Source organism: Megascapheus bottae, chromosome 10 (genome assembly GCF_031878675.1).
Source record: "Megascapheus bottae isolate mThoBot1 chromosome 10, mThoBot2.hap1, whole genome shotgun sequence".
NCBI classification, from domain to species: domain Eukaryota; kingdom Metazoa; phylum Chordata; class Mammalia; order Rodentia; family Geomyidae; genus Megascapheus; species Megascapheus bottae.
This window is the reverse complement of record NC_143518.1, coordinates 37,273,386-37,287,823: the sequence shown is the minus strand read 5'-3', so window position 1 is coordinate 37,287,823 and position 14,438 is coordinate 37,273,386. Positions and strand designations below refer to the sequence as shown.

Sequence of the window (14,438 nt, the reverse complement as noted above, 5' to 3'; positions counted from 1 at the left end):
TGGACAGAAAAGCCTGAGAGACTCATCTCTAATTTAGTACTTAAGAGCTAGAAGTGGAGCTGTGGTTCAAAATGCTAGAGTGCTTGCCTTGAGCAAAAGAGCTCAGGGAGAGCGCTTAGGCCCTGAGTTCAAGCCCCATGACTGACCCACGCCTTCCCCCAAAAGGAAACCCAGCATTATATCCATGAAGCATAGCTTGGCCCTTTCCATCAGGTTGACTCTGGAGAACCAGCGGTACCAGGACTTTCCCTTTCTAGTGTCCACTGTCTACCAGTATTCTTAGCCCATGCTCCTGTGGACACACACACACACACACACACACACACACACACACCTCCCAGGGGTTATTGGATTACTGCTTATTTCCATCATAGTCCATTTAAGTCCTAGGGCATCCTAGGCCCTCACTGTGTAGACACAACCAGACCTGGTTTTCTTTCCTTTCCTTTTTCCTTCCTTCCTTCTTCCTTCCTTCCTTCCTTCCTTCCTTATTTCCTTCCTTCCTTCCTTCCTTCCTTCCTTCCTTCCTTCCTTCCTTCCTTCCTTCCTTCCTTCCTTCCTTCCTCTTTCCCTTCCTTTCCCAGTCCTGGAGCTTGAACTCAGGGCCTGGCGCTCTGTCCCGGGATAGGCCTGTTTTTTCAGAGCTGACCTGCATCTGCATTCTCCGATCACTCTGGTCCCGCCCCTCCAGCTCCGGCCCCGCCCCTCCCGCTAGGCCCCGCCCCTCTGGCCCGGCAGGCCCCACCCACCTGCCCCGTAGCCTGCGGCGCCACCGCCCGCCCACCTCGAGCGCGGCGCTGCGGTTGCCTCAGTCGCGGGCCCGCCCACCCCGACGCGGTTGTCTAGGAAGGAGAGGGACGCGTAGGCTTGGCTGCGGCGGGCTGGTCAGACCCTTGGGTCCACACGGAAGAGAGACACCCCTGATCCAGCCATCTTCAGGGTCCTGCCAGGCCTTGCTGACCCGGCGAAGGTCCCAGAGACATCAGCATGTCCAACGAGCCGAGCACGGTGGGGACCTCACCCAGGGCCCCACGTCCAGGGACCCAGAAGTCGTCGGGATCGACGACCAAGAAGGGGGAGCGTGCGGCCAAGGAGAAGCCAGGGACGGTCCTGCAGCCGGTAGGCGAGGAGGAGTCCAAAAATCCCGGTACGCGGGGGCTGGAGGCGGGGCTGAGGGATCCCGCGGCGGCGCCCGCGGAACGCCAACTCCAGGCAAGCCCCCCTCCCCCATCGTTTAGGTAAGGACTCTTTTGTTGCAAGTGTTAGAGCCCCAGTCAGAACTAGGTAAGCATCAAGGGAAATGTGTGAGATACCTTCTTGATCCAAACTTGACTCCTCTGCCAAATTGCTGCCCCTGGAATGGAGCTAGAACAGTTTGGGGAAAAGCTCCAGCTGCCCACCTTTGCCGGTGCCATCTTCCTCGAAATATTTACTGGGGTGGGGATAGTATGGTAGCTGAAGAAAAAGCATCATCAAGAAGGAAGAATAGAGAGAATAAAATGTGGTGCATTCTAGGGCCTGCTGATACATGCCTGCAATCCCCACACTCAGAAGGCTACAAAGGAGAATCTCACATTCAGGGCCAATCTGGACTGCATAGAATCACCCTGTGGTTTTTAATTGTTTTTTTTTTGTTTTGCTTTGTTTTTGTCTGTCCTGGGACTTGAACTCAGGGTCTGGTGCTGTCCTTCAGCCTCTTTGTGCTCCAGGTTAGTACTCCACCACTTGAGCCACAGTGCCACTAACAGCTTTTCTTTCTGGGCTGGCTTCAAACTGTGGTCCTCAGACCTCAGCCTCCTGAGTAGCTAGGATTATAGGCATGAGCCAACAGTACCTGGCTTCACCCTGCCTTAAGAAAAGAAAAAGAAGGCAGGTAGGTGCCCAAACCATGTTGTAATCCTTAGCTACTTAGAAGGCTGAGATCTGAAACCCCAGGTTTGGAGCCAGCCTGGGTAGACAAATCAAAGAGATTCTTGTTTCCAATTAACCAACCAAGAGCTGGAAATTGAGGCATGAGAGAGACAGCCATAAGGGAAAAAAAAAAAAAAAAAAAAAAAGCTGAAAGCTCGGAGTTCAAGCTTTGGAACTGTTGTTGGCAGGGCAGCTGAAGTGCTGAAGAGGGGAGAGAAGTGACTTTGGGAGCTGCTAATGTTCTGGAATGGCATGATGGTGATCCACTAGGGAGGAAGAGTATAAACAGAGGAGAGGGCTGAGGGCTCAGTTTGCAGAGGAGAATGCTGTGGCTGGGCAGCTCTAGTGGCTTTGGAAGAGAGGTAGGGGAGAATTCTAGTGATAGCCATGCAGGAAACCTAGGTAGAACAATGAGGAGGTCACTGTGACTTTAGTAGGTGCCATTGTGCGTGTGCTGTGGCAGGTGGGGAGCTCAGATGTGAGGTTGAGAGGGAAAGGTGTATAGGTGGGATGGCCTCTGTTTCTCAAGAAGCTATGAGTTGAGGCTGTCAGTGAGGAAGGAGTGTGGGAGAGGAGAGAAAGAGCACGCTCTTATTTTTTGTTGTAGTACTGGGGTTTGAACTCAGGGCCTTAGGCTCCTTGCTATGCCATGCTCTACTAACTTGCCTCCAGCCTTCTAGTCTCCAGAACAGCTTGTGGTGATACTGAGCATACTGTCTCTCCAAGGCTCCAGGTTGGCATTCTACTACTTGAGCCACAGTTCTACTCCTGGCATTTTGATAGTTAATTGGAGATAAGAGTCTCACAGACATTTCTGCCCAGGATTGGCTTTGAACCTTGATCTTCAGACCACAGCCTCCTGAGTAGCTAGGATGGCAGATGGGAACCACCTGCATGGAGGTTTAAATGCTTGTTAAATACATCTGCCACCGCGCTAGATCTTGGTATATACATAAGGGAGGAAGTGGGAGAACACTTACATCTGGGCTGAACTTCTTTAGAGTAGCACAGGAAGGGGGACTAAGACAGAGGCCAGGCTGGGGACATCCTGTGGGAGACAGAGGTTCTCACAGGGAGGAGCCAGAGCATGAAAGGCCCTGCGGGGTTCCCTTCCCTCCTGCCCTCCCTTTCCCCACTGTTTTCTCTCAAGTGTGTTCAGTATTTTTTGTTTGTTTGTTTGGTCTGCCTGGAGGCTTGAACTCAGGGCCTGAGCGATGTCTCTTTTTGGCTCAAGGCTAGCATTCTACCACTTTGAGCCACAGCACCACTTCCTGGCTTCTGGTGGCTAGTCGGAGATGGCAGCCTCGCTGACTTTCCTGCCTGGGCTGGCGTTGAGCCATGATCCTCAGACCTCAGCCGTCTGAGTAGCTAGGCTGACAGCCGTGAGCCCCCAGCGGGCCGGCGGCCTAGCGTCGGGTTTGCCGTGCAGCCGGGGGGCTGGCGTGGGAACGGGTCGGCGCGCTCACGGGCCAGGCGCTCACGGGCCAGCGCGCCCCGCAGAGGAGTACCAGTGCAGCGGGGTCCTGGAGACAGACTTCGCCGAGCTCTGCACGCGGTCGGGCTACATCGAGTTCCCCAAAGTTGTCATCCGGCCCCGTCCACACCAGGCCTTCGTTGCCTCGGCTTCTTTGTCAGAAAAGCCTAACGCCGGTGAGTGACAGGGGAGACTCTGGATGTCTGGCACCCCTAGCCTCCCATGTACACGGTGGGTGGGTGGGCAGGGATGAATGACCGGGGTGCGGGGTGGGAGTGTGTGAGGCAGAATGTCCCCAAAAGCACAGCGGTGCTCCAAACCCGTGGGCTGCGGGGGTCTTGGGCCTAACTGCGCTCCTTCTGTCCTCTCCCACTGCACCCCTGCCTTCTAGAGGAGCGGCTGTCCGCGTCCTGCAGCATCAACAGCTTGGAAAGCAAATACGTGTTCTTCCGGCCCACCATCCAGGTAGAGCTGGAGCAGGAGGACAACAAGCTGGTGAAGGAGATCTACATTCGCGGTGAGGGCCCGCAGGCCCGCCCGGCTGCTCCTGGCTGCCCCAGCCCCTAGGAGAGGCGGAGGCACCTTCTTTGTCTCTCTTGGCAGGTTGGAAGGTTGATGATCGGATGCTGGGCATCTTCTCCAAATGCCTGCCGGCTCTCAGCCAGCTACAGTCCATCTAGTGAGAGAACACCGAGGGACGGGCAGAAAGCCAGTGTGGAGGCGTGGGCTCCTGGTGACTCGGGAGAGAGCAGAGGGGGCACTGAAGGGGTTGGAGGATGGTAGCCGGGCATAGCCGGGAGAACTGTGGAAAGCGGTTTCTAGCAGGAGCTGACCTCCAGCTGTGCTGTGCTTCCCCAAATTCAGCTTGTGGAAGGTGGGGCTCACAGATAAGACCCTGGCCACCTTCATCGCCATCCTGCCTCTCTGCTCATCCACGCTCAGGTCAGCAGAAGGAAGAGGCTCCTCAGGCCCGGGCAGCCTGGCTGGGTGGGTATGGGCACGGTGAGTCCCAGCCCCTGTGGACCAGGCTGGCATCCTTGTGGAAGCAGGGTTCAGCCAGCACTGACTGGACAAGGTAACTTCTACTCCGCGAAGCCACACAACACCCAGTATGATGGCTCAGCCTCTCTACCAGCCCACCACCCACCAACTACTGTCTCCTTGGAGGTCATCTCCTTTGTTTCTCAGTCCAATATGGGGGCTGGTAAGACATCATCGCTGCAGGAAATTGACAAAGAGGGAGAGAGAACACAGGAACGCATGGGGGCAAAGAGAGCTACCCACTTTGTAGGTTTGGGGCAGGAAGACCTGGGGGAGGTGGTGCTGAGCTGAACCTTGGAGGACTCAGGAATCAGGAACCAGGTATGAGGGAGGGAGCCACAGTTACAGTGTAGAGTCTAAAGGACCCCAAAGGAGCTGTTTTTTCTTTCTTCTATTATGCATTACTGGACTTGAATTCAGAGCCTGAGTGCTGGTGTTTAGCTTTTTTCACAAAAGGCTAGTGCTCTACCAATTGAGCCACAGCTCTGCTTTCAACTTTTTGGGGGTTAAAAATAAGAATCACACAGATGTCCTGGCCAGGCTAGCTTCAAAACTGGATCTTCAGATCTCAGCATCCTAAGTAGTTAGGATCTTCCAGCTCCCAGCTGTCTGCTCCTTGTTGAGGCTCCCTCAGCACCTTTGATCTGGCAGAAAATAGCCCTGTGTTACACACTAAGACTTGTTGGATGTTACATTCCATGACTCTTGTGTAGAATACCCAGTGCTCCTTGCACCATGCAACACATTTCATTGCACTTTGGAAACTAGAAACCACCTAGCTCATAGAAAAATGATATAAATTTGTTAGGTTAGAGTACATTTTATCAGTCAGCATGAAAATAAGCTAAAATGAAAAGTTTATGTGAAGTAAAGGCAGTCTCACATTTCCTAGAAGGCTAAGTAAAAATGTATAAATTGTGGGAGAAAATATTTAGTTTGAGAAATTTCTGAACCAATTGGTTCCCTTTTTGTTGTAACTTGGAAAGAGGATCTGTCTGGGGGTTGCAGTAAAGCTCTTTGGGAGGGACAGTGATCATCTTAAGGTCAAAGGACAGAGAACCTGCTTCCAGACTCACGTGACTTGTTTGGACCTCTCCTTAGGCTGTCTTCATGACAGGACAGCGGATGGGATAGGAAACACCAAGACAAAAGCCATGCCTGTGTGTGCGTGCTTCTGGGGTTTGAACTCAGGGCTTGGGCACGGTCCTTGAGCTTTTTTTTTTTTTTTTTTTTTTTTTGCTTGAATTCAGAGTCTGAGTGCTGCTCCTCAGCTTTTTCACATAAGGCTAGTGCTCTACCAATTGAGCCACTGTTACACTTCCAGTTAATAGGAGATAAAGAATTTCAGAGGCATTCCTGGCCAGGCTGGCACCATCCTTGTATCTCAGCCTCCTGGATAGCTAGAATTATAGGTGTGAGCCATGGGTGCTCAATAAAGCCATGGTCTTTGTAAATATCCTTGGACATGACATCTTCTCACATTGCCCTATGCTGTTTGTAAGAAGTGAGTAACTGGACTGGAGCCACACAGAAGGGAAAGGATTGCACAGGGACGCTGTAATCCTTGGTGTCTCGGTGGTGGGGACCATTGAAGACCCTTTTAGATATCGCCTCATGACAGGTCAGCTTTGGCCACACTTGTGGATTTTTTTATTCTGTTTCCTGCCACACTCCCTCTTGGGAACCCTCCCTCCCCTGACCTCAGTGGTACCTCCTGGTTCTCAGTTTTCCTTCCACCCTCAGGAAGGTGTCTCTGGAGGGGAACCCAATTCCGGAGCAGTCCTATCACAAGCTCATGGCTTCGGACAGCACGTGAGGCTCTTTGCCCTTCTCTGGGCCTGTCCCCTCTTCCAAGCCATGTGTAGCCCCATCTTTCCTTTAGCATCTCTCCAGGGGTCCCCCTTCTTTCCCCTCTCTTTCATGTCCCCCGGTCTCCCTGATTTCCATGCATGCCCAGTAGTTCTTCCGTGGTGACCTCCCCTCTCCCACTGCTCCAGGATCACACATTTGTCTCTGCGAAACAACAACATCGACGACTACGGGGCGCAGCTCCTGGGCCAAGCGCTGTCCACGCTGCACAGCTGCAACCGGACCCTGGTGTCGCTCAACCTGGGCTTCAACCACATCGGTGACGAGGGCGCGAGTTACATCGCAGACGTGCGTGCGCAGTGCGGGGTGGGGGGAGAGGCGCTGGGCGGGGGACCGGGCCGGGGACCAGGGAAGGCGCAGGGCGGCTCCTCTGCGTGTTCACGCTTCCTTCTCCTCCTCTTCCTCCTCCTCGCACCGCAGGGCCTACGGCTGAATCGCTCACTGCTCTGGCTGTCCCTGGCACACAACCGCATTCAGGACAAGGGCGCCCTGAAGCTCGCCGAGGTGGGTGTGCTGGCCAGACGGGGCCGGGGAGTGCCTGTGTGTCCCCACCAGCCCCCGGGCGTCTGACGGTCGGACGCCGGCCTCGCCCCAGGTCCTGCGCCCCTTTGAGCTCACGCACACGGAGGTGGTGGAGCGCCGGCGCCTCCTGCTGGAGAAAGGATCACAGGAGCGGTCACGATCGGTGAGCCGCAACCTGATCCCAGGACAGCTGAGAGAGAGCCTGCTTCTCAGGTCTGCTGCTTTTCAGCATGCTGGCCTCACCGGGCCTTCGATCTCCTCCCTGCCCATCCGGTCCGACCCTCACTTCTGACCCAAGTTCTTTAATGGTGAAGGGGGATAGCTGTTACTTTCTTCATAGAGAGGCTCTAAATGAATATGTAATACATCTAGAATAGCGCCTGGGATTTAGTTAGCTCAGTAAAAGCTGCTGGGCAGGCATCCCTGCACACAGAAGGTTCAAAAGTTGGAGGCCAGTGTGGGTGAAAAGGTGAGATGTCTCAAAAACAACAAACAACAACAAAACCCAAGGGCTCAGCCAGGTGCCAGTGGCTCATGCCTACACTCTGAGTTACTTGGGAGGCTGAGATATGAGAAACACTATTTGATGCCAGTCCAGATAGACAAATCTCAAGAGAGTCTTACCTCCAGTTACCACGAAAAAAAAAAAGGCAGCAAAATCTGGACTTTGAGGTATAGCTCAAGTGGTAGAGTGCCAGCTGTGAGCAAAAAAGCTTATTGAGAGCTGAATTCAAGCCCCAGTACTAGTGTGCGTGCTCATGTGTGCATGCTCTCCCCTGTGTCTCTGTAGCTCACTGGTTTGCTTGGCATTTGCCAGGCCCTGTTTTCAATCCCCAGCACTGCAATAAATAAAATGAAACCAGCTGAAGTTCCATTTGATAGGAGAGTCTGAGCCCCACAGGGCATTCCTTTAGACCTCTATTTTTTGCCAACAGCTCTTCCACACCCAGGAGACCCATAGTATTTAGACAGGTGTATTTAGACAGGTGCTGTCAGCCCAGCTGCTACCCAGGCATAGGCTTCTCCCTGTCTCCTCACTAAAGAAGGGCTTTAATGGCTTCCTCCACCCTCTCCTGTTTGTGAGCACAGCCCTCCTCCTCTAGACATGGGGATTCCCGCGAGAAGTCTCAGATGACGGGTATCAGCAGTGCTGCACTGGTAGACAAGTCAGAGAAGACACAGGCAGCGAAGACGCCTAAGGGCTTGGGCAAGAAGAAGGAGAAGGCAGGGGTAGGTGTGCAGAGATAAGTGTGCCTGGGCAATGGATGGATTGGGAAGAGCTTCTGTGGTGTACAGGGGGCAGGAAGGTCAAATGGCCTTTGAAGGCTCCTCTCAAGTTCAGAGCCTTCCCACGCCCATCCTCCAGGGAGGTAGGACTTTTCAGCTCTTTTTTTGTCCTCCACAGGAAGTGGTCAAGAAGGATGAGAAGTCTGGGTCTGGACCATCACCCACACAAGGAGCTGCTAAGAAAGAAGACATGACCAAGTCAGCCAAAGGGAGTACGTGTGCATGAATACCGTTCTGGGTACCTCCCCCATGTGGAAGAAGGTACAGCGCTTAGCAGGATGCAGGAGGCCATCCTCAGCCAAGAGCTGGTCTTGCTTATCCAAGTCTCTCTCGCTTGGCCCTATTCTTTCTTACGGTTAGATGATGTGGAAAGCCTTGCTTGATCTAGATACTGTGATTCAAAACTGCCCTCCATAGCTCATAGCTCATTTCCCAGGAACTAGATCCTTGTGGCCTGTCCTCAGGAAAGAATTCACTTACCTATGGGTGTGTGTGTGGGGGGGGGGGGGGTTTCTTGCAGCTGTTTGTATTATATCCAAACCCTAAACTCCTGGAGTCCAGCAAGTCTGTCTGCCTCATCCTTCTCCCTGGGGAGCTTGAGTGGCAGCTGAGGTCTGTGCTGTACATTCTGGTTCCCCTTCTGGCCCCAGAGGTGACCATCCCTGAGCAGAAGCTGACCAAGGGAAAAAACATCAAGACCGGGGGTAAAGAGAAACGCAGCATCTTTCTGGAGTCGGAAGTAAGTTACAGAAGGGACTCCAGGCCTTCCAGGCGCACCTCCCTCCCAGAACACAGCCTCCAGCCTGCCTTTTTTTTTTGCTAGTTGCTAGTTGTGGGGTTTGAACTCAGGGCCTGAGCTCTGTACATCTTCCTGGGTCACTAACTTCCTAGCTTCCCACTTTTCTCTCTCTTTTAGAAGTCATACCTGGTACCCAAGACAAGTTTTGACAGTAGAAAGTCAGATGGAAGAAGTAAGATTGCCTTTTAATTCCCACTTCAGTCATTTCCTGTCTTGGGAAAGTTGCGATTTCTCACTGGGACTGTTTTCCATTCTGCCTTCAAGTGTCATCTCATTCCAGCCCTCCCTTATTGTGTCAGGAAATACTCAGAAAAACCTTATACCTGCCAGGCACCTGTGGCTCACGCCTGTAATCATACACTCAGGCTGAGATCTGAGGATCATGGTTCTAAGCCAGCCTGGGCAGGAAAGTTAGTGACTTTTACCTACAATAAATTACTCAGAAAAACCTGTTGGTGGTGCTGTGGCTCAAGTGGTAGAGTGCTAGTGTTGAGAAAGAGAGCTCAGGGATAGTGCCCAAGCCCAGAGTATTAGCATCGAGAAAGAGAGCTCAGGGATAGTGCCCAAGCCCAGAGTTCAAGGCCACAAAAACAAACCAAAACAAAAACCCTGTTCCTATGCTGTTTCATGCCTCCAGAGCTGGTGTACCTTCCATGTTCTTTGCCTGCAGTACTTTTTCTTCTTCACCTGGAAATGTCCACATGCTTTAGCTCCCAGGCCACCTCTTTCAGGAAGCCATCCCTCACCCCTGGACTGGTATAGGTACCTTCCTTGTGCTCCCATACATGGAGCAGCTTCTTGAGGGTATGGACTTATTTTGTATCCCCAGCACCCAGGAGAGAGCCTGGACTATAGCCACCAGGCAAAGCATGTATGTTGAATGTCTACTGATAAGCTCCCCTATCTGCTGCTATAATAATTATCTTATTGTAGCAGCTGGTTGCTGAAGCTACTGAGATGGTCAACCCTCTCCTGGAGCCTGTGGAACACAGAGATGGGAAGGTTTTCATGCCTGGGAACAAGGTCCTTTTGCACCTCAACCTCCTTCGTAAGTTTGTCAATCTTCCCTGCTCCAGGGTTGCTTTGGCCTCATCTTGCCCTGAGGGTCCACCCCTGGTTCTTCCACAGATGGGCATCATGTTGTCAGAGGCCTCTTGAATGGGGCTAGGGGAAGCACAGGATCAGGAAGGTGGGTTAAGTCAGATAAGGATAAGGGAAAACTGGAGGGAGTGAGATGTAGGATGTGTCAGGGAAAAGAGGCCTGGGCTGGTAACTTTTGGGCAGGGGACCTGTAAGAGCCCGGCTGCTGAGTGTGGTACCTGAAGATACCTCTTTTGTGCTTCTATCAGGAAACCGTATCACCGAGGTGGGGCTGGAAGGCTTCCTCACTGCAGTTCGGTACCAGGTGCAGTTCTCCAAGCATAAGACTTCATCCAAGGGCCCAGTGGGGTTGCTATGGCTGTCTCTGGCGGTAAGTCCTTCTCTCTCTTGTGCTACTCTGGTGGGTAGCTGCTGTCTTCTATTTCTTTTGTTAGTCCTGGGGCTGTCTTTTATTTCTTTTTTCCACCAGTCCTGGGGCTTGAACTCAGGGCCTGAGACTGTCCTTGGGCTTTCTCAAGGCTAGACCTCTACCACTTGAGCCACAGCATCATTTCTACTTTTTCTATATATGTGGTACCGAGGAATTGAACCCAGGTCTTTGTGCTTGCTACCACTTTGTGCTTACTCTACCACTAGGCCAAACTCCTGAATGTGTCTTCTATTTCTAAGAAACTGTCTATAGTCACCCCACCCGCCATCCCTCTGCTTTGTGTATGTGTGTGGTCAGTCTCTGGGTTTGAACTAGCACTTGCTAGGCAGGCACACTGGCACACTACCTCTGAGTCTAACATCTGTCTCACCCTTTTGCAGGTGAATTTGGAGATATGGACTTTTTTTTTTTTTTTTTGCCAGTCCTGGGCTTGGGCTCAGGGCTTGAGCACTGTCCTTGGACTTTCTCAAGGCTAGAGCTCTACCACTTGAGCCTCAGCACCACTTCTGGCTTTTTTCTATGTATGTGGTGCCGAGGAATCGAACCTGGGTCTTCATGCATGCTAGACAAGCACTTTAACCACTAGGCCAAACTCCCGGCCCAATATGGACTTTTCTGAATAGCTCCTAGTGCCTGGCATTTCTTATTCTTCATCACACAGCCAACCCCTAGGCTCGAACTCAGGGCCTGAGCACTGTCCCTGAGTTGTTTTGCTCAAGGGTAGGGCTCTGCCACATGAACTACAGTACCACTTCCTGTTGTTTTGGTGGTTAGAGATAGAATCTCATACTTTCGTGCCCAGGCTCAGATCTCAGCCTCCTGAGATTACAGGCATGAGTCACCAGTGCCCAACCTCCAGTTGTCTTTTTGCAGAATTGGTGTTCTCAATCATTGCCCTTTCCCCAAGTCTACCAATTCCTAACCTACTTTGCCACAAGGTGTTTTTTTCTCTTTCAGAAAAACTACTTCCACCCGCAGTGTCACACATACACCATGATCCAGGAGCTGATGCTGCCAAGGGACCCCATCAAGTCCAAACTCAAAGAGGAGGAGTCTACTGCTTTCCCCACCTAGTTTCCTTTGCTGTCCTCCCTGACATTCTGGGCCACAGAAGCACCTCTGTCTCTGGTAGAGCTGACTGCAACAACCCCCTACCTTCAGGCCAGGCCCCTGGAGATTCATACTAGTACAAAATCTGCTGTACTGTTCTTTGAAAACTGTCTCAGCACTATTTGTGTGGACTCTTGAGTGTTCATGTTTAGACATGGCATGAGAGTGGTGGTCTGAATCACCTATGGCTCTCTTGGGGGTCATCTCTGCCCTTCTGGCAGCATTCTTCAGGGCTACTTTTCCTTTCTTCTGCTTTCCTCCCCACAGTGTGCCCAAAGGGTATGCCTTTCACCAAGATGTGTAAGTCAGCTTTTGGTCCTGTGCAGAGGGCAAAATCTGGGCTGGAATCAGTCACCAAGGGTGCAGCTGTGGGATAGTGTATGAATAAGTAGGACTGAGGAGCTGAGACCAGTCCTCCACCCCCATCTTCACCTAGGTGTTTAAATGGTTTTAACCCCCCTGGATTAGGTGCTAAGTGTCTCAACATCTGCATAGCAAAGGCCAAGCATTAAACTGGAATTAATCTGAAATCAAGGACACCCAGAACGTAGAGGCTGCTGTAGTCTTTGCCCTTTGGTACTGCCTCCTAGAGAGCACAGGACTGGGCTCTGCAGAGCCCACCTCTAACCTGTGCACAGAGGGACCTCCAGAAAGGGTGCCAACCTTTATCCACTCTGCAAACACTACACTAGTTCACAGCCCCTCCTCAGTGGCTTCTGTCTACTCAGGGCAACTGGTCTTCCTGCCTCACCTGCGTCTGTACTGGCTACAGCCTCTTGCTTTTCCAACACAGAGCACGCTAAGGTACTTAGGATCAGCCATCCCGGCTTCCTCAAGCCCAGATCCTCTAAAGCTCCAGTGACCTCTCAAAAGTCCTGGGAGATGTGACTGTATATGCAGAAGGGGGCGGAGGATAGGACAGTGAGGAGCTGTTCTCAGTTGGCTCTGTGTCCTTTTGTGGTGCTTGGATGGTGGCTTGTTTCATCCACATTTAGATGGTATATTCTGAAGCTCTGCAAAAGTATATGGTTAAAACACTTCAGTCTGAGGGTCTAGTGCCAGGGCTAAGGGTGCTTACTCTGGTTCCTTATATTCAGTCCTAGCCAGCCTTTTTCTTTTCTTTTTTTTTTTTTGGTGGGTCATGGAGCTTGAACTTGGCCTGGGCGCTGTCCCTGAGCTCTTCAGCTCAAGGCTACTACTGCCCTATCCTTGAGCCAAGCCCCACTTCCCTTTTTCTAGAAGTTAATTGGAGATAAGAGTCTCAGGTCCTTTTGTGCCCTGGCTGGCTTTGAACCTTGATCCTCATATCTCAGCCTCCTGAGTAGCTAGGATTACAGGCGTGAGCCACTGTGCCCGACTCGAGCCTTTAAAAAAAAATGGTCATGGGGCTTGAACTCATGGCCTATGAAGTCCCTGAGCTTTTTTGCTCAAGGTTAGCTTAAACTCTGGGCCTGGGCACTGTCCCTAAGCTCTTCAGCTCAAGGCTATTGTACTACCCCTGGGCCTGGGCATTGTCCCTGGGCTCTTCAGCTCAAGGTTACTGACCTACCCCTTGAGCCACAGCTCTACTTCCAGTTTTCTAGTAGTTAATTGGAGATAAGAGTTCTTTAGTGTCCAGGCTGGCTTTAAACTGCGATTCTTAGATTTCAGACTCCTGATTAGCTAGGATTACAGGCATGAGCCACCACACCGGGATTTTTTTTTCCTCCAATCCTGGGGCTTGAACTCAGGGCCTGGGCACCGTCCTTGGACACTTTTGCTCAAGGCTAGTACTCTGCCACTTGAGTCACAGCACCACTTTTGGCTTTTTTTGTGTATGTGGTACTGAGGAATCGAATTCAGGACTTCGTGCATGCTAGGCGAGCACTCTACCACTAGGCTGTGCTCCCAGCCCCAGCACCCTACTATTTTGTTTTGTTTTGTTTTTGCCAGTCCTGGGCTTGAGCTCAGAGCCTGAGCACTGTCCTTGGACTTTCTCAAGGCTAGAGCTCTACCACTTGAGCCTCAGCACCATTTCCGGCTTTTTTCTATGTATGTGGTACCGAGGAATCGAACCCGGGTCTTCGTGCATGCTAGGCAAGCACTTTAACCACTAGGCCAAACTCCCGGCCCCCACCCTACTATTTTGAACCACAGCTCTACTTTCAGTTTTCTGGTGAATAACTGGAGATAAGAATCTTGTAAACTGGGCTGGGAGTTTGGCCTAGTGGTTAAAGTGCTTGCCTAGCATACATGGAGACCCGGGTTCGATTCCTTGGTACCACATACATTAAAAAAAAGCCAGAAGTGGTGCTGAGGCTCAGGAGCTAGAGCTCTAGCCTTGAGAAAGTCCAAGGACAGTGCTCAGGCCCTGAGCTCAAGCCCAGGACTGGCAAAAAAAAAAAAAAAAAAAAGAATCTCGTAAACTTGCCTGCCCTGACTGGCTTTAAACCATAATCCTCAGATCTTAGCCCCTGAGTAGTTAGGATTACAGGCATGAGCCACCAGCGTTGGGATCTAACCACACTCACATATAAGGTTTTCTAACACAGCAGTCCCAAGAAGAACACACACAACCACAAATGAAGAATATTTAACTTTTCATTAAAAAAAATCTTAACCATGAAAGGAAGAAAATAAGAGTATACATTATCTTAACAGCAAAACAGTCATTTCCATATCTATATTTTATATATATTATATATTTATATATATATGTATATATACACCTAGCACAGTGTGTATATTCATCAATAGGGAGAGGAGTGAGGCTGAGCGGCTGGGCCCCTGGGAAGGTCTTAGGTTAGTAGGGGGATTCCAGCGCTCAAATTCCCTGTGTACCTCCTGGGGTCTGCTTTCAGTTCCATACCTCCTATACTGGTTTTCAACAGGAGTAGGTAGGGAAAGGTGGAGTA

General features: G+C 51.4%; 1 protein-coding gene across 5 annotated transcripts; it reads left to right on the top strand.

The window, feature by feature from the left end:
• Nucleotides 1-799: 799 nt before the first annotated feature.
• Nucleotides 800-11,665, top strand: Lrrc71 (leucine rich repeat containing 71). 5 transcript variants are annotated; one of them, XM_090340700.1, is made up of 15 exons: nt 800-1,147; nt 3,412-3,561; nt 3,777-3,902; nt 3,989-4,064; nt 4,250-4,327; nt 6,170-6,238; nt 6,424-6,583; nt 6,716-6,799; nt 6,891-7,030; nt 7,921-8,047; nt 8,223-8,316; nt 8,755-8,843; nt 9,840-9,951; nt 10,253-10,374; nt 11,392-11,665. In XM_090340700.1, the coding sequence occupies exons 1-15, from the start codon at nt 988-990 to the stop codon at nt 11,506-11,508; spliced, it is 1,704 nt and encodes a 567-aa protein (XP_090196826.1). In that variant the 5' UTR covers nt 800-987; the 3' UTR covers nt 11,509-11,665. The 5 variants fall into 5 exon arrangements, with proteins under 5 accessions (XP_090196826.1, XP_090196828.1, XP_090196825.1 ...); XM_090340702.1 differs by having other exon boundaries at nt 801-1,147; nt 6,891-6,980; nt 7,907-8,047; XM_090340699.1 differs by having other exon boundaries at nt 802-1,147; nt 9,837-9,951.
• The last annotated feature ends 2,773 nt before the right edge of the window (nt 11,666-14,438 follow it).

What these genes read in the sequence shown, in the direction of transcription:
- Lrrc71 (XM_090340699.1), top strand. Translation starts at nt 988, where the DNA reads ATGTCCAACGAGCCGAGCACGGTGGGGACCTCACCCAGGGCCCCACGT. An exon ending in GGAGGAGTCCAAAAATCCCG is followed by an intron (nt 1,148 to 3,411) that starts GTACGCGGGGGC and finishes CGCGCCCCGCAG; the next exon opens with AGGAGTACCAGTGCAGCGGG. An exon ending in GCGCCCTGAAGCTCGCCGAG is followed by an intron (nt 6,800 to 6,890) that starts GTGGGTGTGCTG and finishes GCCTCGCCCCAG; the next exon opens with GTCCTGCGCCCCTTTGAGCT.